Source organism: Alosa sapidissima, chromosome 3, assembly GCF_018492685.1.
Source record: "Alosa sapidissima isolate fAloSap1 chromosome 3, fAloSap1.pri, whole genome shotgun sequence".
NCBI classification, from domain to species: domain Eukaryota; kingdom Metazoa; phylum Chordata; class Actinopteri; order Clupeiformes; family Clupeidae; genus Alosa; species Alosa sapidissima.
In genome coordinates this window covers 20,948,887-20,976,309 of record NC_055959.1, presented here as the reverse complement: position 1 = coordinate 20,976,309, position 27,423 = coordinate 20,948,887, and the positions used below count along the sequence as shown (strand labels likewise).

Sequence of the window (27,423 nt, the reverse complement as noted above, 5' to 3'; positions counted from 1 at the left end):
GCCAGTGACACCTGATCCAATCAATGAGAAGGATATGCAGTCCTGCCACAGGGGCCGCAGGACAGGACAGATGGAGGAGTCTGAGTCTCACTGCTTCTGTACTGTGCCACAGATCCACCGTTCTGCACATCTACAAGACTACTGATGGTGACTGGCAACAACCACTCAACTACTGCACTGTCCACTACTGGCAAATTATAGTAGCTGTTAGTTGTTAATAATAAGTATATACTTTAACAATTATAATCAGTTGTAGTGATCGTAACAGTTCGCTATCAGTGCAAGCAGGAGTCATACTTTCACGTCTCCAGGGAATAAGTCAAACAGAAAGACAGCTGGTCCCTTAGACATAGACCACCACCTCTGATTGGTCTGGAAATCCCCAGCTCTGTGCTACCTCTGAGCCAAGGTCAACAGCCAACTATACCAAATGATCTTATCCTGTAGGTACTATATGAGGTCAAGTATACAGGGGGAATTCTAGCTGTATATTCCTCCGGGCAGGCGAGAGGATGACAGGGCCGAGCAGATGACAGATATGTGAAGAGGTGGCACAGTCTCTGCACAGAGCGCCCACAAGCAAGGAATCTCACAAGAGGGACAAAAGTTGGCCCTGGCAGTGTGCCGTTTCAACACCACAAAGCTGTCTTTATAAGGAGCAGGACCGAGCCTGAGACCCTCTGGAACCTGCACTGTGGCGTTTCAACACCGCAAAGCTGTCTTTATATGGGGCATGTCCAAGCCTGAGACCCCCTAGAACCTGGGTGGAATGAGACATGTTTCTTGGCTGTGGCCGATAAGTCGCTGATAGCAGAAAGGTGGCCAAAGAAAACAACCTGAGCCCAGGGTGGGTGTCAGTTTGGTTTTATGTAGGGGACCATATTACCAGTCAGGGGTATATATTTGGAGACTGGAGACACAGACAAGTCGACGTCATCTCTGATACAGCTTCAGTTGAGGTGGGGGTGAGGGGTTGACCGAAGTTGACGTGTGGAAATAGGTCATCCCAGCTGCTTAGTGGAGTCAAGCAAGGCACCAGGTTTTAATTGCGCATGAATGGGCATGTTTATGGTAGAAACATAAATGGACTCGAGTTAGGATTAAAACGTGCAAGTATTCTTCAGACGACAAGAAAAATCCAAAAATCCCTTCCCCTTGTAAGCAACCCTCATTTCCATTTAGGGGTAGGAGGAACATGCTCATGCTCAACAAAATAAAGCACGACATGAGGAAGATAGTAAAAAAATTATCTAAAGCATTCTTAGACTGAGGAATCCTCATCTGTTTTATGTCTGTTCAAGCCTCCTCGCAAGCTCTCCAGCTCTGGCGGAGGAGGCTGCAAACAATCCCAGCGGTGTGTAGGGGAGTCGGTTACATGTGTGGTTTGAGTGTCCACTGCGGCAGTTGCGCAGGAACAGGGACGAGAGCAGGGGGTCAGGTTGGGGTTCAGGACCCTGGTTATAGAAGAGAGGAATTTGTTGTGTCACATTAAAATATGGCCGCCCACTAGATCTTGGTGGCAGGGGGTCGGAGTGCAGTAATCAGGCTCCATCTCCAGCAGAGCACGCGCCGCCCGCTGAACCGGCAGCCCTTCAGACGCCCGTAAATCTACCCAGGAGTTAGTGTTGCCAGGAGGGAGAGCCTGGAGAAGGAGAGAGAGAGAGGTGGGGGAAACAGATCCATTCTGCCCCCGCCAGGACGAATCCTCCTGTTCAGGAATAGCCCTTTCTCCATTTACACGTGGGTGTTCAGTGGGAACGTGTTGTGGCAAGTTGCAAGCCATTTGTTTGGGTTTGCAGACATGGGAAAATACATTATCCCTTTGAAATGCTGGAGAATGGCCAATCAGCTATGTTACAGGAAACTCCATCAAGCAACGTTCCAGCTCTTTCACAAAAGAGAGGAAGAGAGTTAAGACCATCTGCAATCCAGCCGCTGAACTCCTGCCCTCTTCCACAGTGTGACCTTTTCATCTCATCCATTGCCTCTTTCTGTCTATGTCAAAGTGTGTGTGAAAGAGAGAGGGGGGGTTAATGGTTTGTATGCTGCATTAGCATGACCCCCCTCTGAGAGGTCATCTAATAGTTATGCCCACCTGTCTCAGGCTTTCTGTCTTGATGTTATTACAGCAATGCATCTCGATCGATCATTCACACATCACACACACAAACACACACACACACACACACAAACACACACACACGCACACAACCACGGACATTAGTAGACGGCATAAAAGGACAAGGGGCACTCTTGGCTGCCAAGGACTGATTGCATTATTGATCAGCAATGACTGCAGCAGTCATCAGAATAAGCAATCTGTATGTTACCTCGGAGTGACTTAGCAGAAAAACCTGTGAATGGCAAAGTGTGCTGAGGCAACCGTATGAATGAGCGATGAGGACGTGTGCCATTTCATAGTGGGCAGAGGAATGCAGTGGACCCAGCCATAGACTTGTCATGAAGGAAGCACTGTTTCCTAAGCAAGGAGCTGTAGTACATTTGAAGTATAAAGCATTTTCCCAAAACATGCAGAGCAGTGATCATTTTTTAAATGACTAGTGAGAGTGTTCTCACACAGAGAGATCTACAGACACTCCAACACACACTGTCTCCCCAAACACACATTTGCTTTCAGTCTCATTTAGACACACACAAACACACACAGTCCGACTGCATCCAATTCCTCTTATTTGATGACAGCGGTGGGAAAAGCAGCTGAGTAAATGGGGCTGCTCTGGCTCGCCTTCTCTTGACAATGAGCCCAGCAGGACTGCAGAGAGGCTCACAGGTCAAAGCCAGACGAGCCAAGCGCACACCATAAGTCCACTCTACTCCTCTCATAAACATTCCCTCTGCCTCAGACTATGTGACCGGCCTTGACTCTACTCTCAGAGGACGGAGATGGAGTGGACCAGCAGGTCTGTTCATCCTTCAATTTGGACGGTGGACCGTATTGAGTCTGCAAAGGTCAGCAGTAGTGCAGTACAGCGTCGGACTGACTCACAGCTTCAGTCAGAAGTCTGGAATAAGAACAATGCGACACTGTGGAGAAGAGAGGAGGGGGGGGGGACTGGGAGCCCAGCGCTGACTGACCTGTTTTGGTCAGTGGGAGCGTGCGCCATTGGGAGCCACCGATGACAGCGGAATGACTGGGAGCTGACCAGCAACGTTTCAAAATGGTTGTGTGTGGGGGTCAGAGCGGCAATCAGTCACGGTGACTGACACCTCATTAGTCAGCAGCCTGACAGGTTGAGCTCGCTTTGAGGGAGTGAACTCATACGCTCAGAATTATGGGATACACCGGCTATAATATTCCGTTCCTACTCTGTCCCACCGCATCATCGATCACATCTCTCAGTCCTCTCTACTCTATGGAATTCCTCAATAGAATTGAATCTGAAAAAAAAAAAAGAATCTCAGTCACGTGTTCCATTCATCTCACTGCTCTTGCCCTTGGCGTGGTAAATAAAATGGGTTTAGCCCCTCTGTCCTCCCTGGCTAGGGAGACCATAATCAAACATTTCTCAGGAGAGCTTTGGACCTCAGAAACCCAACGGGCCATCAAAGGAGCTGCAGCAGAGGCAGGGCTACTGAGCACGCTCAGTACGGCTTAGCACGGTCCCTTGTGAAATGCATATCAAAGGCGCTCATTTTCCATGGGCCAGTGAATCCTTCACGGCCCCCGTGTGAGGAGCTGGGCTCAGACTGGAGTTGTCAATATGTCGCACCCAGACAAACAAGGCTGTGTGGGGTGGGGTGGGGTGGGGTGGGGTCCTAATAGCAGAATGGTTGGAGTGATTACAAACATAAGAGAAATTACAAAAATTGGAAAAGGAAAATGTTAACTTGGATCCGACACAGTACTTGGTATGCAAATAAAGAGTAAATGAGTCTTGGTTTTTTTATTTTTTTTATTTCGATGAATGCATCCTCAAAGGGACCTTAAGAGACTAAATGTAGATGTCTTCATGTCTGGGCAACACTTAAATCAGTGAGCCAAGAATGGCAGTGCCTCTCCCGGTGGAGGCGAGGGCTGGTGAGGGAAGGGTGTTGGAGGAGCTGGGAGAGGCCATCCACCCCACATCCCTCACAATGAGCTCAGTGTGACAACAAGACCACTGGCTCTACGCCAGGCTCTGCTATTGACTTCTAATGCCTGGAATTACCAGGAAGCAATGAAGTGTGAACAATCACTCCTGACTCTAAAAATCGCCCACAGATGCTGCCCAGTGTCAAAGGGGACAAAGACAGCGCTGAAGTCGGCGGAGAAAAGAAGAGAGACTCAAAGACGACTTGCACAGCGTCTGAAAAGCGAGAGACCACGGAACCCACTAGAGAGAAAACTAGAAGCTAGACCTCACAGGGCCTGGGCTGAGGCCACAGCCACCACGGAACCTCTATGTACTCTTCATTGCTCCATGCAGATTATGCAGAACTAGCCTATCTAAACTGGTATTGCATGGTATTGCATTATCAAATTAGAAACTAAGAAGACATTGTAGACATTATACGCCTGGAATACAATTAACAATTCATTAAATTCCATTAAAATTCAATTCATTAAATTCACAACACTACATAGTAGCCTAATGACTACCTCAAAAACAGTCCTGGTTGTTCTAATGACAGGCTGATCCGGACAGAGTCAGAACACTGAGTTCTTTGGCAGAGGGACCCTATAAAATCATCAGTGTCTGAGTCTCGTGATGCACTATGGCACAGCATAATAAATCAAGGATGGCCAACCTCTTGTGTCTGTCCGAGTGAATCTGTCTGGGTTTTGAGGGCATATAAAGAGTAGCATTATTCCTTTTTTCTCTTACTCTTGCGCCAACTAAATCAAACTGTGTCACAAGACTCTATGCTGGTACAATTAATTCAGGCTTACTATTACAAATGCCACCTTCTCCCTGTTGGACTAATCTGATGTCTAATCCCATGTCTGTTATGGTCTCCATGACCATAGCCCATCATGGGATGCATGACAATTTTCCAACTTGTGTGCCACGGATTGACAGATACAGGCCAAAGAATGCGTGTTCATCTGTTCTCTACTCCCTCTGCCTCAGCCCTCCTCACTGGCCAATTGATATTTTAAGAATATTATGTAATTGATTGTGAATGCTGTCAAAATAAAATAAGACCTGCAAAAACCTTCATGATCAGCTTGCTGTTGAGAATCTGTTCCATTTATGAGTTTCCATCATTCCTCCACTCTCTCTTCACTCTCTCTCTCTCTCCTCGTTCTTTAAACAAGCATGTGCTCTCCATCTCTCTCTCTCAGACAGCCACAAGGCAAGACATAGCCACACACATTCCCTTCCTCTCCAACTGTGGCAATGAGACAAAGTATTATTCATACTGTCCAAAAAAGTAGAAAATAACTTAATCAAAAGCCCTTTCCTGCCCACAAGCCCCAAATTCAGCCACAGTCTGATTTTTCCACCTCTGATTGCCTCAGCTTTGCTTCAGTGGGACTATTTGGAACATGGAACGTGATGCTATTAAATATGAAAAGGGGTTTTAGGGGGAGAAACCATTTCAAATGAGCTTTGCTCATTTGCAAATCAACTTCCAGTTGTTATCTATCTAGAACCATAACATTTTCACATGATTTCAAGAGTTTAAAGTGGTTATTTTTGTCCAACATTATGATTGTCATATTGAGATAAAGAGTGCAGAGCAATGTCTGCAACCCTAGCTCAGCATAGCCTAACTGTGGTACAGAGAGAGAGACTCAACAAAGACAGGTCATTTATACATCCTCATCATTTATATGTTAATTCAATTCAGGTGCTATGCTCACATCTTAATTGCATGCATATAAATCCACACACACACACACACACACACACACACACACACACACACACACACACAGTTGAGGCTATGTTGTGTGGCAGGAGGCGTACGGGCACTCAAGCGCTGCTGGAGATCTGCGCTGCGCTAATCATTTATCCGCCCAGACGGTTTAATCTGCTCATTCCCGGCATTCCAGACCCCGTCGTTGCCAGCCCAAAAACCTGCACCCATCCGCCAAGCCCCCTCCTCATCCCTCTCTCCACTCCTCCTCCCCATCCCTCTCTCCACTTCTTCTGCTCCTCATCTTCTCCACCCTCTACCCAAATAATTCAACATATCTGTTGCTGTCTTTTTCTTCTATACCCCATACACATACATACACAGGAAGAAATTGTGGTGCCAACCCCTATAAATTATATGGGTTGGAATTATCACATCGCATAGCTGAGTAGCTACTAGATCCTCCGCCATACAAGCACATAAGTTAACAAAACTGGAATATTACAGGGTTTGTGTTGTAGCCTTTTAACTCACATTTCAAATGCACATTTAACTCCATAACAGAGTAAAATGTATCAATGCGTCAAATACATGAAACAAGGTCATCAGAGACAATACAAATACCGATGCTCAGTGTCATGGTAACCATTGTCCTAAGTTGAGTAATGGGAACAAAGCTATCCCCCACCCCCTAACAAACACAGCCTACTCTGCAAGGTCAAATGAACAGACTTTGAAATAAAGTTCAACAGTGAAGACTTGTGGTTGGTGTGGTTAACAGGAAGGGCCCTAGTGGGGTCCTGACAGACAACTCTACAACGCTCTCCCTCGGCACGCCTGTTTCTGCCACTGCTGATGGGCAAAGTTAATCGCACTGTCCTCCAGAGCCACTTGTCGCCGACGGAAACAACAGCCTATGGCCCCTCCCCCCTCCCCCGTCTGGAGTCTGTCAGGTCCTTTCTCCCCGACAGTGGGAAGACTGTTTTTGTGTGTGTGTGTGTGTGTGTGTGTGTGTGTGTGTGTGTGAGTGTGAGAGAGAGAGATTACGTTCATGGCCGACAGCAGGTCCTGCACAGTGTCAATGTCACCTTTAACAACATCCTTTGGCTGCCGTGGAGGGCATAAACGCTCCCAGCCTTACCGTCTGTGTATGAAGACATTCATCCTGCATCGATTAAGCTGTCAACCAGTAGAGCTGCATTGTCACAATTCAGTGAGGCTACTTGTATGAGCAGCTTTATGGATGTGTCCTCTACAAAAACATCCACCAGTAGGACAAAAAAAACTCTAGACAATCAATGTATTCCAGCATAGACTGTATATATATATATATAGAACGTATTCCAGGAACATGGCTTAGTGACAAACCATGAAGTTAACTCAGAGTACCGGTAAGTGGTAACAGAAGCAGAGGATCTTTGATAGACCAGTCCGATGGCTTTGTTTTGCTAAGAGAATGAGCCCATAGGGCTATTCTGGTTCATCACAAAACCACATTCCTGGAATACCCCCAAGAAGCACAGCACAGAAAGACAAAGCTGGTGCTGGTTGGCATGGAGACCTGTTGCCAGTGCAACCAAGGGAATCTGAGTCGTCATCGTTCCTGTTGTCTCGCCCCCCCCCTGTCTCTTCCCACCGATACAGGGGTGTGGGGTGTGGTACATTCCACTGATGTCACAGAGGGGAGTGGGGGGCAACCCTGGAATCCTGGCCACGGCAACTGGCCTGGAGCGAGCTTATGGATGAGGACTGGGGTAGGGGCTCAGACACAATGACCCACAGACAGCAAGGGCCTGGGTGCCACAGCAGTTAGGTGTCGTGTTTCTGGGTGTGTTAATGGCAGGCGGACTAGTGGGGCAGGGCAAGAACATGGAAGCAATGGTAGTATAACCCTCTCTTTCTCTCTCACACACACACACGCACGCACACACACACACACACACACACACACACACACACACACACACACACACACACACACACACACACACACACACACACACACACAGATTTATGAATCCCAAGAGCTCGATTAACTCTCTCCTGTCTTGGCCTTGAGTACATGGGAGTGGTTTTCACACCAAGAGTTTCAAGATTGGGGCCATGTGCTTTCCATCAAAGAGCCACAGAAACATGGTCTCACACACACACACACACTTCACTCAATTACAAAAAAATACCGATTCCTGGTTCCACATCCTATACACTTACCAATTACAACTAACTGATTGTTTGCTTGTAGCCTGAGGCAATGGAAACAGGCCTCCCATTCTCCAGCCTAAACACACTAAGAGTGTCTGAGAGCCAGGCCACTAGAGAGCCTGTCAAAGCCCATAAAGCAGCCAGCACCAGGTCAACCTGGGCGGATTGTGCATGGGAGAGGGAGAGTGTGTGTTCCTGTGTGAGATAACTGCAACTGTAAAATGTAACAGTAAGATAACTGTGACAAGATATAACCATTTTTACAGGTAACACCATACTGTATGTTTCTGATAATGTGTTCAACTGTTATATATATCACAAATTGCCAATTATACTGTACAGTAGAAATTATGACGTTATTTGTGTAATATGTTCCTCATAGCTTTGCAACACCATTATGTATTACTTCGACTTACGATCTCTTATTCTAAGGGAATATATTGTACTCATAAGAAAGTGTGTGCGTGTCTGTGTCTGTCTGTGTGTGTGTGTGTGTGTGTGTTATAGCAAGAGGTGGATGCATCCTGTGTTATTCATATGGACTGTGCTGTCTGAGACTTGGCTACCATGGGAACAGGAGGCAGTGAGGCTGGGACTCGTTCCAGACGCCTCATGGACCAGTTTGGCTCAGGCGAGATGCTGCAGGTGTGCTGGAGTGACTCTGATGCAAAGCAGGAGCAGGAACACACTCTCTCACACTCACAACAAAACGTACATGCACCAAACCACACCTCTAACAAGTACACATGCTCACAACATTAGCCGTTCAAACTACAAATATATTCTCGCACACACTCCCTCACATTGTGCACTAAGCAACAAAACACAAATATGTACCCAATGTTTAGCTAGCTCATAAATTCACTCAAAGACTCATTGATTATGCTAACTCACACACACACACAAACACACAATGTTTGCGAGACACAATGTTCTCTCTGGTCCACTGAGCACAGAGGAGCTCTGCCAGGCACCAGAACACCAGAACATCAGCATCAGCCGTAACAGCAGGAGAAGATCACAGGGTGGCCTGAATTCCCTCTTCTCTGTTATGAGAGCCATCCATCTCTGCTGGTGCCCCTCCCAGGGACTGGCGCTCCCAAATCATTAGGGCGAACTCTGAGCCCCTCACAGACACGCACACACCCGTCTCCCCCTACAGACACACACAAGACACACACCATTCTCCCCCAACACACACACACACACACACACACACACACACACACACACACACACACACACACACACACACACACACACACACAACACACACACACACACACACACACACACACATGAAAGAGAGAGAGAGAGAAAGAGAGAATGAGGGAGTCGGAGGGTGAGAGGCTGTATTGAATGACAATGAGAGAATAAATAAACAAGTGTGTGAAACAGTGAATGCTCAAATGTTTGAGTGATGGAATGAATTCAAGTGAGCGATGAATGAATTCACTCAGTCTATGAATGAATGAATGAATGAATGAATGAATGAATGAACGAATTCACAAAAGCTAATCTTGTGCCATTCCTGGCATTACTTACTCCAGAGCATGCTGAGCCCAGCCTCCAAACAGCTTATGCTTCAGAGGAGCCCTGCATGTTTACACACACATCTGCCAAGAGAGCATATGACCACACGGCCTCCCATGCTCCCCTCCACAAGGCCTACAGAGTACTCATCAGCTCAGGTAACCTTGCCCACAATCCCACTGAGGATGGGTGCGGCTGTGGAGGTCAAAGGTCACTAAAATGTGTGTGTGTGTGTGAGAGAGAGAGAGAGAGAGTGTGTGCGTGTGTGTGTAAGACTCCCTTCCACACAGGCTGTTTGTAAGCACAACTGCAGAAGCACACATGGCAGTGTTTAGTGGAGCACTTAAGCCTGCTCCAGTCAGTGCTTTTGTCCGGGGGAAGTTAAAATTAGCCCCTCACCACCACCCTGCTGGGCACTGCCCCCTCTACAGCCAATGAGGACAGGAGAGGGAGAAGGAGAATGAAAAAGGGAAAGAGAGCGGTAAGGTAAATAGACAAAGAGAGAGAAAGGGAGTGAATGAGAAAGAGTGAAAGTGAGAGAGGGAGAGTGTGAGAGATATGACGGAAAGTATTTGGCGATCTAATCGATGGCAGATGGGTGGATTTGGCGCACAGTGGCTCTTTGTGAGGAGCGGGCAGAGGCTCCTGCCTCCACTCGCCAACACTATTCTCCCTGACCTCACAAGCATTAGCACAATGTCAGGGAACGAGGTGAGTGTATGAATATCTATGTGTGTGTGTGTGTGTGTGTGTGTTTTATACAAGGAGACATCCTCCAAAGTAACTCACATGGGTGCTTGGCTGCCATGGGAACAGGAGGCAGTAAGGCTGAGCATTAGGACAGGCTCCAGAGCCGTCATGGATCAGACAGACACAGGGGTTTCGAAGACTGAGGGTACATGTGTGTTTTGAGAGTTTCATTTATACACCCTTACATACATCTCAAGGTCATCGAAGGGTCAGACATGTCATGACTAATGACAGGATTGCAAAGGATGCAGAATGTAAACGTGTGCATGCATAACCTCTATGTTGTGCCACTTCAAGTTAGGCCCATGCCAGAGACTGCAGAAAGACAACCCACCAGATTCATGCATGAAGCTCACACTCCATACATTACAGATGGTTGCAACACTGACAGCAAGGTGAAACACAACCTGAGGCTGGTCCCCTAACATCCTGTTCCCCAACAAAGCCAAAGGTCAGACGGTCTCGGAGAGCGGCATCATCTTGCAGTGAGACGTAACAAAGTGAAAGACCGTATTAAAGTATCCAAGGTCTTAGGCAGCAGTAGTATTCACATATTAGTTCTGGAAACGTTAATGCTGTTACTAAAATGTCAACACTGCTGAGAGATATTGTTTCCACAAGCACATTTAGTAACTGACTAATTTGGCCTACCCGTTGCTTCATTTGAAGCAATACTAAAGCCGTATTTTTAACTGTGTGAGTAGACTACAAGAATAGAGTACTGACATCCTTTTAAGCCACGTCTGTGATCTCTATCAAGATGTGGCTGAAAGAAAACCCCAGCAAAATCCATTGGCCACATCCTCTGGAGTGTAAGGAAACCTTGAGATTCCATCCAGAAGGCTGACTGGCAGTTCCGGAAAAAAGGGGGTGAGAATGTCCGTCCCCACTCGCCGTGGGACTCAGACACAGAGAGAACATACGAGTGGACAGCGTCTGGTAGGAGCTGCGTGCGTGCCAAAGCAAACACAGACAGCGGGGACTTCAGCTACTTCCCAAAGACTCTTAAATAAAAAAGTCTGAGGGATGAAGGAGAAAACATGGCCTTCAGGGTATTCAGAAAGAGCCTTTGTTCTCCTCACTGCTTCTGTCATCCCTTCTTCAGATGAGAGGCTGAGACAGAGGCATGCGAGGGGAAGCAGGGAGGAGGTAGGCAGGGCGGTGGGATGAGTGAGTAGGAGCAGCAGATAGATCTATGAAAGCCTGCCTGGCAGAAATATGCATATGGACTGGGTGAACTGCACACAGATGCATGCCGCAAGGAGAGGTGGGTGGGTGAGTATGTAAGTGTCTGTGTGTGTGACTGTGTGTGTGTGTGTGTGTGTGTGTGTGTGTGTGTGCACGCACAAGGGTTGAGAGAGTTCTTCCATATGTCTAACAAATATCCATTACATTAAAACAGGGGAGACACAGATATCTTTCTGTAGGAGGATCAGGGTGGTTCCTCATAAACTGATATTCACAGACCAAATTTCCCTCTTCAGACAAAGACACACAGACACACAGACACACAGACACACACACACACACACACGCACACGCACACACACACGCACACAGGCTGCCGCAAACACCTGTCCTGTCACTCACAGGACTCACAGCAACCCAACAGAAGCTGCCCCTTGTCCAAACACTGGGCCGCTCTTCTCAAGGACTACCCCACACACACACTCTTGAACAACACACACACAGACGCAGACACACAGACACACAAACACATACACATGAAGCACACACAGCCACATAACTACAAACCACTACAAACACACACATACATTTGCACCCGCACCCCCCCCCCCCCCCCCCCCACACACACACACACACACACACACACACACAAATACTTGGATCCTTTTGGTCATGGCACTCACAAAGCCCCCTTTGTTTAGCACAATGCGGGTCGCTCCGTCTGCCTCTCCAGGACTGAGTGTGGGAGAGGGGGGCTGCACTGGTGCTTACCAGCAGGGGGCAATACTGGGCACATAGCTCAACTCAGACCCCAAACCTGTATAGTCTGGAAAAAAACATGGGCCTGCTTTTGAATGTGTGGGGTTTTGTGCATGTATGTCATCTGTTAATTAAGGTGCACTACATTTAATGCATGCTTACCACTTCCTTATTCAACTGAGAGCCCTTCAAACCAGGGTTGTGGAACCCTGCTTCAAGCCCTTTCCAATTTACCTGTAAGCTCCCTCCAGTCTAGACCATACCAAATAACAGTAGAGGTAAGAATGAAGGCCACAAATGACAATTTGGGACTCAGTGCAACACTTCATCAAATAGACCTGATTATCTGGATTGCACCCATGAGTGCTCCGATTCTCTCCACCTCCAGGACCACTGTCAAAACCAACGGCCCACTCCTCATGTGTTTATAACCACCAATCTCAACTAAGCACAAACATCTCAAGTTTTCCTCTACACCAACAATAACATCTTAATCCCACAACACCCGAGGCCAAGGGTACACCACTAATCACACAGACCTGCCTCTTGGTCTCGGCCAGATCAGGGTGAGGGGTGGGGTACTGTCGTTGTTTGACTGGATGATCACATGAGCTCCAGGCCAGCACGGGATGAAAAGAAAAGGGGAAAAAAAGACAGAAGAGACGGCACACAGCCAAACGTCTGGCCTCAGTGGCAGGGACAGAGAGAGGGGGAGAGATAGGAAGTCCCCTTGCATTGGTGGGCACTGGAGTGAACTTTGCCGTGGCAACGGTCGCCAGGTGCTGGCATGGCCGAGTCAGAGCCTTGGCATTCCAGAGCCTTGTCCGTCTGTGTTCCTCGAACAAGGCGGCCAGAAAGAGTACAAGAGATGGACCGGGGGCTTCACACAGCCTCCTCGTGGGCCTCTCTCCTCGTCCCTCACACCGACAGGGCTTGGCCTCCTCGGCCCCAGAAGCTCTTCGGGGACATGAAAGGAGATTTCTCCCCCCTCTCTCAAGTGTTTCCAAGATCGACATATCAGTCGCAGGGGACTTGGATGCTCCGAAAGAGAACCGAACCTGGCCAGGCAGTCACAGCCAATGAGCACCAAAGGACTCCACTAATTATCACACCAACCATGCTTCCAAAACCCAGACTTAACTCAGCCCTTTCAAGACCCCCACCCCACTGCTTTCCAACAGATATTTCAAACAATCTTCACACAAATGAAGGCAGTCAGCCAATCAGTGCTGGGCTAACTGGAGAGGGAGCCAATGGCTGAGGGGGACCAATATATCCCTGTGGTTTGGCGGAGGAGCAGTAGTAGTGACGAAGTGGCGCTGATGGTGACGGAGCTCTGAACTCTGCGCGCTGCAAGTAGCCGGCGTAAGATGGCAGCACTAAGCAGATGTCCCTTCAGTGAGTTAGCACATGCACACACACACACACACACACACACACACTCGGCGGCACGGTCACAGTCACCCTTGCCAACTGCCACCACAGGGGGTGATGATGACTAAGCCGCTGCTCATTGTGGCAGGTCTGTGAAGATGGGCGCAGTGACTGAGATCATGCTACCGTCCCAGAACAGTGAGCTGGCCCTGAACGCCAGACTGAGCCAGGCGGAGGGGCAGACACCGCAACCCCCCCCCCCCCCCCCCCCCACCATGCCATCACAGGGCGGGCCACAAATAGAGTATGTTTTTGATAATGACTATTGAAATCTTTTTCCTCTTCAAAAAGTCTCTTTTAAACAATTTGCTCTGTGCACTGTGATGAATGTAACAGCTGCTACAAATGAGAAAAACAGGGTTGACTTTCAGACTTTTCCTAATTGGTTGTCCAGTCTGTTCTCTGCCGTTACTACGAGGTGACACATCCTTTCTTGACCATTCGCGGTGAGCCCAGAGTTTAGTGTGGCTACCTCATTATGCCTCAGCAAAGCAGCTGTGCCTTTCCTAGCGATCAAAAGCTTGGTGGCCTCCTTCTTCATGACATCAGCGCTCCCCCAGCTTTTATGGCTCCATGCTCTCCACTGCCTGCAAGAGCAGGACAGCCAGGGAAGGGTGGGAGCCCCAAGGCAGCACCCGCCTACTTAAGAGAGAGGGCCAGCGGCTAGTAGAAGGCCTATATTTATCTGTGACTGTATGGAAACTCTGACCACACAGAGGCTCCCTGATACACAGGCAACGTCAGGACCTTTATCTGCATATAGGTGTGGTTGGGAAGAAGTGACCATCCTCCCCGACGACAGCTATCTGGCAGCCTGACACACAGAAGGCTGAGGTACACTCTCTGGGGTTCCAAGTCAGGCATATGAGTGGAATCAAAAGGAACAACGGTTCTTCACCTGTTCTCCTAGTCCACATCCCTGCTGCTGGGTTACACATTACGGATCAAAGTGGCCTTGAGGGTCACGTCACGTGTGGGTTATCCGCATGCTTAAAGGTGCCATGTGTAAGAATTGAGGTAAAAATATCCAAAAAATGAGCTACACGCATCAAAAGAATGAGAAGAAATAAGGGTGATGATGTCATTAAAAAAATGTCAAGGTATAGTGCTGCAGAGATATCAACCAGAATTAGCATGCTAAATTACTAGCCACAGCCCGACAGGTGTCATAATACCAGCTTCGGCCATGGGAGGCGGTATGCGGGCAACATAACCGCCAGCCAAACTGCAATACACGTTTCTCGGTTGTTACTCTAGGGTAGACCAACTCACTTTCTGGAGGTATACTGCCTCCATCTTTTATGGAATGTGGAGTATGAATTGATTTTTGGCGGATATTACACATGGCACCTTTAAAGCGATGGTTCGGAGTAATTTCACCCTAAGGTCCTTTGCACCATGACCCCGAGCCAAACACCCTCCCAGAACCTGTTTTCCCTTGGTCGAACCCTGGTCGAGTAGCGCTGTCAGAAACGAATGAGTTTCTGCAGGCGTAATGGAACCAACTTTTATCTCGTAAATTACCCCACTAATAATGCCCTGAATGGTACGAAACTTCTACAGTATGTTCTTTACTCATAAAACGATGCATTGGAAAGTTTGTAGGTACACCAGGAGTTTATTTAAATAGCACTTGCCTGATGGATGCTAATCTGTTACTATACCGATGCGTCGACGTTACTTTCGTGATTTGGGAAAAGCCCGTAAAAGTCCAGGCAGGAAGTGATTACATCAACGTTTTTTGGTATATCCAGTTTTTAATATATTTTTTTCCGAAGTGTTTACAACTAATAATTGTTGCAAACTGGTACTACGAACAAAATATTAGTGCATTCCTGGATCTACATCCTTATGCATGCTTCCTGCCAGGACTTTTACAGGCTTTTCCCAAATCACGGAAATAACGTTGAGCGGTTTCCAAATCACGGAACGCAGTGGTATAGTAGCAGATAATAGCATCCATCAGGCAAGTGTTATTTAAATAAACTCCTGGTGTACTTACAAACTTTTCAATGCCTCGTTTTATGAGTAAAGAACATTCAGGGCATTATTAGTGGGGTAATTTACGAGATAAAAGTTGGTTCCATTACGCCTGCAGAAACTCATTCGTTTCTGACAGCGCTACTCGACCAGGGTTCGACCAAGGGAAAACAGGTTCTGGGAGGGTGTTTGGCTCGGGGCCATGGTGCAAAGGACCCTAGGGTGAAATTACTCCGAACCATCGCTTTAAGTGTCCCTCCAGAGCTGAGTGCAATGTGAGGAGGGCACCGTCTCCAACGGCACAATGCAGCTGCTGGCCCACGCCAATCAGAGGGCACAGGAAACTGCAGATCAGAGGACTGCAACACACCCCTCTGTGGAAACAGCTGTGCCTGTTCGTGTGTGTGTGTGTGTGTGTGTGTGTGTGTGTGTGTGTGTGTGTGTGTGTGTGTGTGTGTGTGTGTGTGTGCAAGGCCTCTGTGTGTCGAAGATGGCCTATGTTTTACTATGTGTGTGTGTGTGTGTGTGTGTGTGTGTGTGTTTTGTAGAATGCAGCACACAAGGGAGTGTGCTGTGTCTTTGCACACAAGTGGGAGTGAGAGTGTGTAAGCTTGTGTGTGCCAGTACTGGTCTAAAGGAGACTAGTGTTGCACGATGCACCGATACTACAAAAGTATCGCAATACCCTGAAATTAAAAATACCTCATTTTATTAGTATTGATACTTTTAATGACAGTGTCATTTTGCAGTAAGATGCGTGTGCACAAGGCATGCTTCTAGTGCCTCCCCTAACCTGTGTGTCTTTTGTCCTCTCACACACATCTTTCAAGCTGCAGCCATAAACATTGAGACACTGCTGCTAGTTTAAGTGATACTGTGGCCGCAAGGCAACAAATAATAATAGGCTAATGTTAAGTTGATTTGCTCACAAACATCTCTCAAGTTTGTGTTGCTAACCTACCTAGGCCATGGGATTTAGCTAATTTAGGCCTACTATTGGGTTTAATGACATTTCAGGAATAGGCTACGCAACCTAATGGCAATTTTTTACATCTGAGAGAGTGCTTATTGCTAACTATCCCGCTAGCTGTCACGTCATGTCTGTTAATCATGTAGCGCTCACCAAAATCACAAATAAGCATTGCAAGACACTTCTCATCTATGATCCCAGAAAGAGTGTCTTTGACTTGTTAGTTTTTTGAACATTTAAGCTTATTTTATCTAATGACACAAAAAACATAATGAATTGCATCCACATATCCTTAACACCACCAATGTGCACTCAATTCGACCTACACACCACAATAAAGATATATGCTTAAGTGTAATAGTTTAAAAATCCATTGAAGTATTCAAATTAATAAATATTTTTAGCTACTAGTAATTATGCAGATCATAAAATACAAAATTGTTTTGATAAAACAAAAACTTCATTAATTCCCAAATGTATTAAATCAAAGTATATGACATAAGCCATAATTTTCTGTGTTTGTGTGTGTGTGTGTGTGTGTGTGTGTGTGTGTGTGTGTGTGTGTGTGTGTGGATGGATGGCCACTGGTGTGAATGATCACACTATATTCATTATTACTGATGACGTCAAGTGGTGGGGGCCTCAAAATCAAATCAAATTTAAAAAAAGGATCAAAATGGAGATTCTTGACTTGGTATCGGTATCGAAACAATAATTTTGGTACCATGACAACACTAAGGGAGACAAAGCCAAGTAGGAAGCCACAGCCTTGGATCCCCTGTAGGCCAGCTTTAGTGAGCATTACAATCATTTCCTGTGTATTAGCCACATTGTGTATAAACTGCACAACAGTGTTTAAAAATACAAAAAAAATTAATTAATTGTGTATTGACCGCACATGTTTATTAATCACAGTGCCCAAAAGCCCAATAAATCTGAAACAGATCGTGCTTTTAATCAGAATGAAGAATTAAGAAAAGAAATGCATTCCCATGTATAGACCGCCCCTGTGCATTAACCCCACAGCTGAAGAAATTTTGCAAAATCAATGTAAAAACCTCAGTTAATAGGCGGGAAATTACGGGAAAGCCAGCTTTAATAACAGAATCACTCCTTCTCTCATCTGGCTTTATTGTAACTAAGGGGGAAAGATGCCGTAACAAATGACTGCTGCAGTGGTGTGGAGAAGGCATGGCAGTGGTCCATTAAAGAGGCACATTCAAAATGGAGGAGCCTGCACCTCGTAAACAGGACTCAGTGTGACTCAGTAAAACAAGGAGACCAGAACAGGCTGAGAAAAAGGGGCAGAAACCTCACAAGCCTCACAGAAAGCTCACAAAAGTGTTTCTGTTTTTCAATTATAGGGATGTGACCAAAAGGAGAAAAAAATAGCACCTCTTCAAATTGTTTCAAAACTGCTTCACTACAGTCCCCAAAATCACAAACTTTACATCTACAGCCTGGCAGAGGAGGAAGGGGGGAGGGGGGGGGATAAGGAGGTACGACAGAGGTACACAGATGTGTGGGCACTGAATGGTCATAGTCCAACTCTGACCACCTGGCCACTCAGTGGGGGGCCTGAGAGCGGTGCACGAGGGGGAGACGGATCAGAGGTCAGTGGCGTGATCCTTGGACACACACGACAGACCAAATCCCTCCATCACTGACCTCCAGCCTTAAAGACACATGCTGCAGCAGGCACTGTTGGCACTATTGGCTCAGGACCAGCAGATCTTATGTAAAATGTGCCTCTGTATTGTTATCGACATCAGACTTCAGGGTCTGTCTGTTTGATTGCGTGTCGCTGAGAAACAGTAAACATCTGACTTTGTGTTAGAGGACCTAAATTGTAATACTGTCATTTTGTAAAGTGGCTATTATTCAAACAACTAGTAGCCTACTAAAAAAACTGGCTGGCTGAACAATTGCTAGTAAATAGCATTTGTGATCAAACAATTACTGTTATTTACTAGCCTACTTGATACCTGATATAGGCCTACATTGCTATAACCCTCCTCCAGTTGTCAAACAGTCTAATATCAGACGACTTGAGTGTGTGTGAATTGGCAAAAAGGGAATCTAACACATCATTGGAAGCCTAGAGAAAGTCCCTAAAGATTGAGCACTTAAGACGTCGACAGAAAAAAGGTCTTCTGAAGATGCCAGTATAAATGTGTCTTAATCAGGGGAGGAGAATCCCTGTGTCCGCTAGAGGGTTGCTGAGTCGTGACAAGCAGCACCTCTGACCCTGTGTGACCTATGACCCACTATACACACACTAATCTGCCGGATTATGAAGCAATCGTTTACACGCCAAAATTCACCACGGGCAACCACTTGCCAGGGCACTGCGACAACAATCACCAAAGTAACACAAAACTCACCAAAGCAACACAAAACACACCAACACAAGACATAAGAGGCTGACAGAGAGTCTTCCTGGCCAGCCAAGTTCACGTGGTCTCATTCATTAACCAAGCAACCAGCAACCACAGGCACTGGTCTTAGATCTGCATATGATATTTTTAACTGTACTGTTGATGTATTCTACAGGTGAAAGAAAACATATCAAATTGCTCCTGGCACAGTGGACAAAGTCATGTGGATATGGAGGAGGCCTTTGTACAGTCTTAACATCAAGGGCATCCAAAATGTATGGGTTTTCATATAAACAGCAACTAGAATAAAGAGTCAGACTCTTTACTGGTGACCCAAGCATTCGAACCATTGGTTGTTTTTATCAGAATAATCTTAATCTGATAAATCTGATTCTGAATCTGATATTTAACACAGAGCTACTTAATGCACACACCCCTGTAAAGACCGGCAAACCCTGAGCAGTGGTGACAAAGCAGGTGAGCTGTGGGTGGATGGGGGCTTACCTTGAAGCATACAGCGGTAGGCCGCCTCAGAGATGGCGTAGATGTGGGGGGGCATCTCGTGCCGCTTCTTGCCCCGGTACATTTCAATGATGTTCTCAGAGTAGATGGGCAGGTTCTTGTAAGGGTTGATGACCACACAGAAGAGCCCGGAGTATGTCTGCAGGGGAAATGGAAGACATGATCATGTTACCGTATATCACTGTATACTTCCATTTTCTCTCTTAAAGGCACTAACTACAAAACTAAAAACAAATGCCTTTCCTGTCTGGCATAATTGTTAAATAATGAGGAGATACATTTTTTTTAGTCATTTTATGGTTAAGTGTGTGTGTGTGGTGGGGGGGGGGGGCACTGACATATATGCTGAGACTTAAAAAGGGTGAACGTGAGAGATGTTTTGAGGGCACACATCAAATGGACAGCAAGAGGACCATGAGTAGAAATTTGCTAAAATTGAGCAGTCACATGAACATGAACACACACACACACACACACACACACACACACACACACACACACACACACACACTAAACTAGGCTAGAGACAGGAGGACTGGCTCCTGTGGTGGAGTTTGGGGGCTGGCCTCAGCTGGGTAGGCAGCTTGAGAGGTGTGTTTGTTGTTTTTAGCGGCTCCAGGGACCCCATCCCAGCACAGTGGGGAGCAGAGCCAGATGTGCTCCACCAGGGGCCCGTGGGCAGGTCAAGAGGTCAGATCAGATGCACGTCTGTCAGCAACTACTGACGCCACAAAAGTGTGTATGATCTCTATATGTGGATGTGTGTATAGAGAGAGAGAGAGGGAGAGAGAGAGAGTGAAAGTGTGTGTGTGTGTGTGTGGTGTGTGTGTGTGTGTGTGAGTGTGTGTGTGTGTGTGCGCGTGTGTGCGTGTATGCCAGGGGTGTCAGAGGGGTGTGAGCCAGAAGGAAAGAGGGCAAAAGATTGAGGCCCAATCACCTCTAATTACAGTAATAACATAATCCCACACAGATTCCCAAATCTCAATGACACAATACACACAGTGCCCCACTGGTCCCCATGTGTTGTGCATAATAGAGCTCAAACAGCACTGCAATGCTACTTCACATCACAGCTAACAAACGTGGCTATGAGTTTCAAGAGCCAAGAGGCAGGAAGTGAGTAGAAGTGGGAACACAGACAAATATCTGAGGACACAGACTTAATAAAAGGGACAGGGGAAGGAGAGTGGACAATGAAAGTCTGGGCAGCGGACAGAGAGAGACACAGGAATGAAGAGGGGGGGTGTAGATAGAAAAAGTAGATCGAAAGAGTAGATAGAAAAAGTATAGGACAAGGGACAGGGAGTGTGAGTGTGTGTGTGCTATGTGTGTATGTGTGTGTGTGCGTGTGCACTGTGCATGCATGAATGTGTATGTGATGTGTATGTGTGTGTGTGTGTGTGTGTGTGAATGAGAAGAAGAGAGAGAGAGAAAGAGAGAGAAATAGGGTCAGTTTGGTTCATTAGCACAGGGTCTCTGATTCTGCTGACTACAGAGGTGCAACTCCCCAAGCTACAGACATGGTGAGCCTGTCACCTCTACACTGCCATCAGCAGGAGGTGAGAAATGGGCAGGGAGAGAAAGGAGGATTAAAGGGACAAAAGGAAAGAAAGGAAAGAGGAAGAAGTAGAGAAAACACAGAGAAAGGATTAGATAAAAGAGAGCGGGAGAGGAAAAAGAGGAGTGTTGTAGGCGAGTGGGAGGAGACAGTGCACTGTAACTCAACCTTGCAGCTCCATTTTGTGACACATTAAAGATGCATTCCCCTTATCTGAGTGTGTGGGCTATTAATAGGGACCAGAAGAGGTTTTGCCACATCACATACACTCACAAAGCGCCTCACTCACTGCAGCCTGCATCTCTACAGCACAGATGGATGGGAGCACGGGGCTGGACTGCACACACAGGATAAACGGGCTCCTGACTCCATCCAGTCGGCTTCCTCAGTGGCACTGACTAAAATCATGTCTGGAATGCTTAGATGAGCTCCTGGAGTTTATCCCCTCAGAAACAGATGAATGAGTCGCTTTGATGCTGCTGTGATGAAGACCATTCATAAAATGCAACAGAGGAAGGTAGCTGTGTGTTAACGCCCAAAAAAATGTTTCATTGTTGTTGCCCCCCCCCAACTAAATTCTTGTTTTCCCTCCCTCTCTCCTTCCCTTGCTCTCTGCCTCCCTCCGCCCCCCCCACCCCCCCTCTCTCTCGTTAAGGGCCTACATGCAGAGTAACCGGAGCCAGGACTTGTCTTGTGCTGCACAGTAACAGCCCACACAAATCCCCACCAGAGACATGCAGACAAACAGCACTCTCCAGGCCTGTGTGCCAATCTGCCACATCACCCCCCCCCCCCCCCCCCCCCCCATCCACAGACAGATCCATGACTCGCCCCCATGGACATAGCACAGCACGGCAGAGGGGCGAAGGCCGAGCCGCATTGATCGGAGGAGTCCTTGACTCCGCAGATTTTATTTTTTCCACTGGTCACTCTCGAGCTACGCGTGCACAGTGCACTCAGCCTGAAAAAAAAATCAATGGCTGCCCCTTTAGAGAAACCACATGGTCATACAAAGTCAATAACAGCCCGAGTTCACAGAGAGCCAGAGCCTCAATGACTGCAATATAATGAAATGTGCTTGTTAAAATTAGTCGACACACTATCAATAGAGTTCAATGCAGTTAATCCCAGTTGGGCTCTCTGTCTCTCTGTGTCTGCCCATCTCTCTCTCTTTCCGACACACGCAAAAATACCACACACACCTAACTTACTAGAGAGATCCCACAAGGTAACAAGGCTATGGTGTTATGCACGGCAACAAAGGAGGTAGTCAGATACCTTAACCTTAATAAGCACCCCTCAGGTCAAAGCACTCAACCTTGCAATCTCTTTCCTCTGCACAAGGTGTTACATGTCTTGCACAAAGATAATGCAGGCAAACACATTGAATGGGGCTAATGTATTAATGCACTGCCTTCAGTTGAGACACTATTAGTGCAGTTGTATTTTGTGGAGGATTGTCTGACAGCTCATATTGTCCACTTGGCCCTGAGAAGTCTCTGACGAAGTGTCTGTCCTGAGGAAGAGGCACTAAAGGAACTCAAGGCACGTTGTTCCAGGAGACTAGAAGATGATGTTCTCTTCAAGGGGTCAGAGTGACACTCATGTTACCATCCAAACATGCGTGATCACTCACATGGGACAGTGCTCCTCCACTTGGCTATGGCAACGGCATGTCAACAAAGCATTCAAGCAGGATACACGAAAGGCTTTTTTTTTTTTTTAATCACATGATTTTAGATAACATGGTCACATGGTCAATGAATTAATCTCCAGAACAGCCACAACAACTTAAGACTTAGTGCAACAACGTATTCAGAGATCTCCCTAAATAAATCAATTAATTTTGTTTTTTTGGAGATGCCTTCAACTGAACCAACTGGTTGGCCCAGAGAGGCTAAAGCAGACCCACAGGCATTTAGAGGCAAAAACGCGGGACGGACAGACACACAGACTGAGCTGACAGACGGACACATTTTAATACGCAGATCCCTGAGACATCCTGACAGCTGTTGCTGAGCTGCCCAACACAAAGGTCTGGTTGTTAGTCAGAGGAAGTCCAGTCAGTGAGTCAGAGCCACTGGTCCCAAGCAGACTAGACACCCCACAAAAATCCAACTTCACAATGCTAAAGTCACCCCTCAGTGCAGTCAACCCCAGACCACTGCCATTTGTGGACACTCTGTGTGAGTGACAAATTGACCAGTCACCCCATTCACAACATATTACAAAGGCAATCATGTTTATCCTATGGTGAAGCTGTGAACTATATAGGGAAGGTGGTACAAACAGTTGATAGTGTCATACATACTGTTTTGGCAAAGCCGTAAACGTGAAGCACGTCAGTGAAGTATGAGATTTACGACTATATTCAAAATGTTAGTTTCACCATGAAAACAACGAGGAAAGAAAAAAGAAAAGGAATAAGTAAAGATAATTCCTTATGAAGAAATAAATATTTTTAACAATCGGTTCAGATAATAGGCCAAAGCAACAAAGAGAAATCATGATTTGTTGGTAGAGAACCCACTATGGGACTGTCAGAACCCAGTTTGGGATGCCAGACACCACTGTTTAGCCTTCTGGAGGTGTTGTGGGCCTAATTCACGAAACACCAATGAATGAAGGTACCTGCTTGATAACCCCTGTGAAATGCTCACCAAGGCTGCTCTGTTGTTAATGCTGTGTTTTACACACTGGTTGCTTTGTATATGATTTTGTTTTTGTAGCTTTGGTTCTTCGATTGGATTATTCAACTTCTTTAAGGTATTCAGAGTGCCTATGAACTATCCAGCAGAAATCCATGAAGTCACAGAGTTCAAACACACAGGGGTCGAACACCCTAGTCAAGCAGTCTGGAACCTATAGTTTGTGAGCCAGCTATGGGCCTTTTGTGGCTTGCAGAGATATGAGATGAGATTTTTCATTAAAATAAGCAAGTAAATAAGCAATTAAAATAGGTAAATATTACACTATTGTGTCAATCCAACATAAAACTAGCGCCAGATTTTGGAGTGCAGGGGACAAGCCTAGATGGGCTATGAGACATACGTTCACACTCGGTATCATGTTTCAATACACTTTAGGTCAATATCACACCGGAATTCTCCTTTAATGAATAGGAAAGGCAGTGAAACGACTAGAGGCTGGTGGGAGGTCCATCTCACTTCAGATAAATCACACACACACCTTTAGCATCCTAACATCCTGGTCCTGTTCACACCTAGCAACTGTCACAGCAGCCATGAGATTCTTCAGCTTTAGTGAAACGTGCCTGTTTTCTCACTAGTCTTTGTTCAAGATGGTACACTTCTCATATGCATGATAAAGACCCTTAAAGAACTCAGAGCAGTCTGAAGTGAAGATCTCTGGACAAGAAACCAGAAAAAGCTATTATGAACAACAATTAGAACCAGATCTATCCCCTAACTGACTCTTATGTAATAACTACCCGATACTTGATAGTTTGCCTCTGAAACATCAAGAATTCTGTACAGAAGATTGAATCATATACTGTATGCCATGTGGTATTTCTTTTTCAAGAAAATATTTTCAACATCTAATGCAATGTTCACTAAATTTCTATCTATGGCTAAAAGGACTAAGCTATGACTTTACAATTTAAGCATGAGTGAATAAAAAAAGACTATGAAGGAATGCTGTTATTTAATCAAAGATCAAAGAGTGTAGGATCAGTAAGTAAGGTATTCTGTTTTTGTTGGTTCTCTTTATAATACGCTGTTAAGATTTGGTCAATTTTAGTCAAGTAATGTATACTAAAAAGCTATAAACTAGGTATCTTTTTAAAAAAAAAAGGTTACATAGTAACGAGTTTATCACCTAAGGTCTTCACATATGTAAGTCTTTCGCTTCATTCTGAAAGCCAGATGTGAGAAAACTATCTCTGATGTGAAGGGTGTTGACAGCTGAGTCTTGCGGTTTGGCAGCAATATTTCTCATCTCGCAGAAAAATTTATCATGGCTGCCACCTGCTTCCCAGAGGCCCCCAGAAGTGGTCTCAGGTGAGGGCCAACCCACATACTATTCCTGGAATGCGTGTCACAAAATAGGTCAAGATCAACACTTGGCTATGTAGGCTGCCATTGCACAGCACTATGTGCTTGATGAAAGCAGTTCCTAGTAAATTAGCCTAGTTCAAAATCTGAAACTCAAGTAAACTCTTGAAACCAAGTACAACAACAGATCAATGTGGCTGATTTCAAAGGTCTTTGTGAGCCAAATTAATCAAATAGTGTTTATTTATGTATATTTCTATTTACCAAACACCAATAGCAAAAAGTGCCAAAAATAGGAGAAAATTACATCAATGGGGAGAAATAGCCTGGACACAGAGGGGAGCCAGATTGCAGCACCATATTAAAACAAAGTTCCCTACAATGGTGCCTCTGGCTGCCTATGCCCAAGCTTCAATACAGGGAAAGGCACTGATGTATTTCATGTGAAACTAGACCAAACACAACCAGGCAGTCTGGGAGCCTTTAGTCCACTCCTGTGGAGATATAAAGCAGCAGGGGAAAGTGTCTGTGGTGTGTGTGTGTGTGTGTGTGTGTGTGTATGTGTGTGTGTGTTCTTGGGGATGGTAAGGGGTAGGCTTCGCAAAACAATCTGGGGACCTGGGGCAAAATGTTGCCCTGAAATGAGCTAGCTTTATGAGGGGAAATCTCACAGAGATGAAAGAGTGAGGACAGGAAACACTCTGGGTCACTTACTAACTTGACCCAACCAAGGTACCTGGGTGCAATCAGGGGCAATGTAGGAAGGCGACACTATGGTAAGCAATTCACAGTGAACAGAGAACAAAGAGAGTTATGTGTGTTGGGTAGTGAGTATGTACAGAACCCTGTCTTGTAATCCTGATGTTTTACATCAAATCTCAAAACATTTTAGCAGGAGATTCCAGACTTACAACTGAGTTCTCTTTAATCTTTTATTCATAGGGCCGATAGACACTATGACTTTTCTTACATAAATTACATGTTGCACACACAACACAATGAATATGAATGACATGCCTACCAAGAAAAGAAGTATAGAATACATATAACCCCAATGTGTAACTACTCACATAGATGAGGCCAGAGTAGTAACGGTCCTTCAGGTTATGCAGCACGGAGGCCTCGTTGAGACAGGTGAGCTCGGCCATGTCCTCCACCTTGCTGAACTTCGGCGGGTTCATCTTCTGGATGTCGTCCTTATTAACCACAGCCTTTTTGCCATTCTCTGCCAGCTCCACCATCACCTCCTCGCCACGCTCCTCGCGTATGCTGGCCGCCTCAAAGCCATGCCTCTCTGAGGGGATCCACACAAGCTTCTTGGCTGTCCAGTCGGCCTGCGTGGCGGGGTTGTAGACTACTGCCCGATCTACAAACAGGTATCGCTCCGGGTCCTCCTGCCCAGTCCGCTGTGCCATCTTGGGGTACCAGAGCTGAGCTCGCCACCTGTGGGGAGGAGAGGGAGGGCAGCTAATGGATCACTCCACAAGTACTAAAAACTTAATTCAACATCAACGAAACAAGATTTACAGCGCAAGGTCTACTCTAACCATGAGAAAGGAGAAGGCAGCTTGACAGATCGTGCTACTAGCGAGTCTTTATCAGACAATGTTTGCAAACTGATGCTGAGTTATTCCTTCCTCAGGCTCCCAACAAGGTTGGTCATAGCACAAGAAGGAATTCATTCAAATGATTTCAACATAAGATAATAGATATACTCTCCAAAATACCCAGTAAAATGTTGTGAAATTTTCTTTTAACCAGTTAGGCAACTTACTGCAACAAATCCCATTCTATATTTCTTACTGTAGTTCAGGTAATTCTACTGCACTGAAGGGTTTTTGAGGGCATCTTCCTCATGTAAAGTCACACTAGTGAGGCCCTGGTGGTCATATCAAATGAATCCCTACATGCTCGGGGAAGTTACACAGGCATGGCCCATCTGTTGCATGACACCTGTTCACAGATTGAGAGAATTGCTTCAACAGCAAATGTCTGAGAAATTCCCAGTTAAGACCGAATACACAACTGGACCACAAAGGAAATCCACTTTTATGTGCTCCTGCTATAAACTACCAAATAAATTGTTTTTAACACAGCACAGCACTGTGCACAACAGGAAAATGAATTGACTATTATTGCTATCTCTTGGTTATGGTCTAGGACTAACCAGTGACAGTTAAAAGAAAGGCTCAAAACATCTTACTATTTTACAGACTGTTCTAACCCCACTAGGTTGACTCAGCACAGGAACTGGGCCAATCTTTCACCTACTTCCAGAGGTAGTCACTGGTTAAGCAAGCCTTATATTGTAATAATCTGAAAACGCTA

General features: G+C 46.1%; 1 protein-coding gene across 4 annotated transcripts in view; it reads right to left on the bottom strand.

Annotated features, from left to right (window-relative positions):
• LOC121704777 (myosin-10-like) overlaps nt 1-27,423 on the bottom strand; it is a 67,268-nt gene that overhangs the window by 38,356 nt on the left and 1,489 nt on the right. For all 4 annotated transcript variants that reach the window (XM_042085245.1, XM_042085246.1, XM_042085247.1 and 1 more), the window contains exons 2-3: nt 26,166-26,538; nt 19,504-19,660 (exon numbers count right to left, since the gene is read on the bottom strand). In XM_042085245.1, coding sequence (XP_041941179.1) covers nt 19,504-19,660; nt 26,166-26,510 — 502 coding nt within the window. In that variant the 5' untranslated portion in view covers nt 26,511-26,538. The remainder of the gene's footprint in view (nt 1-19,503; nt 19,661-26,165; nt 26,539-27,423) is intronic.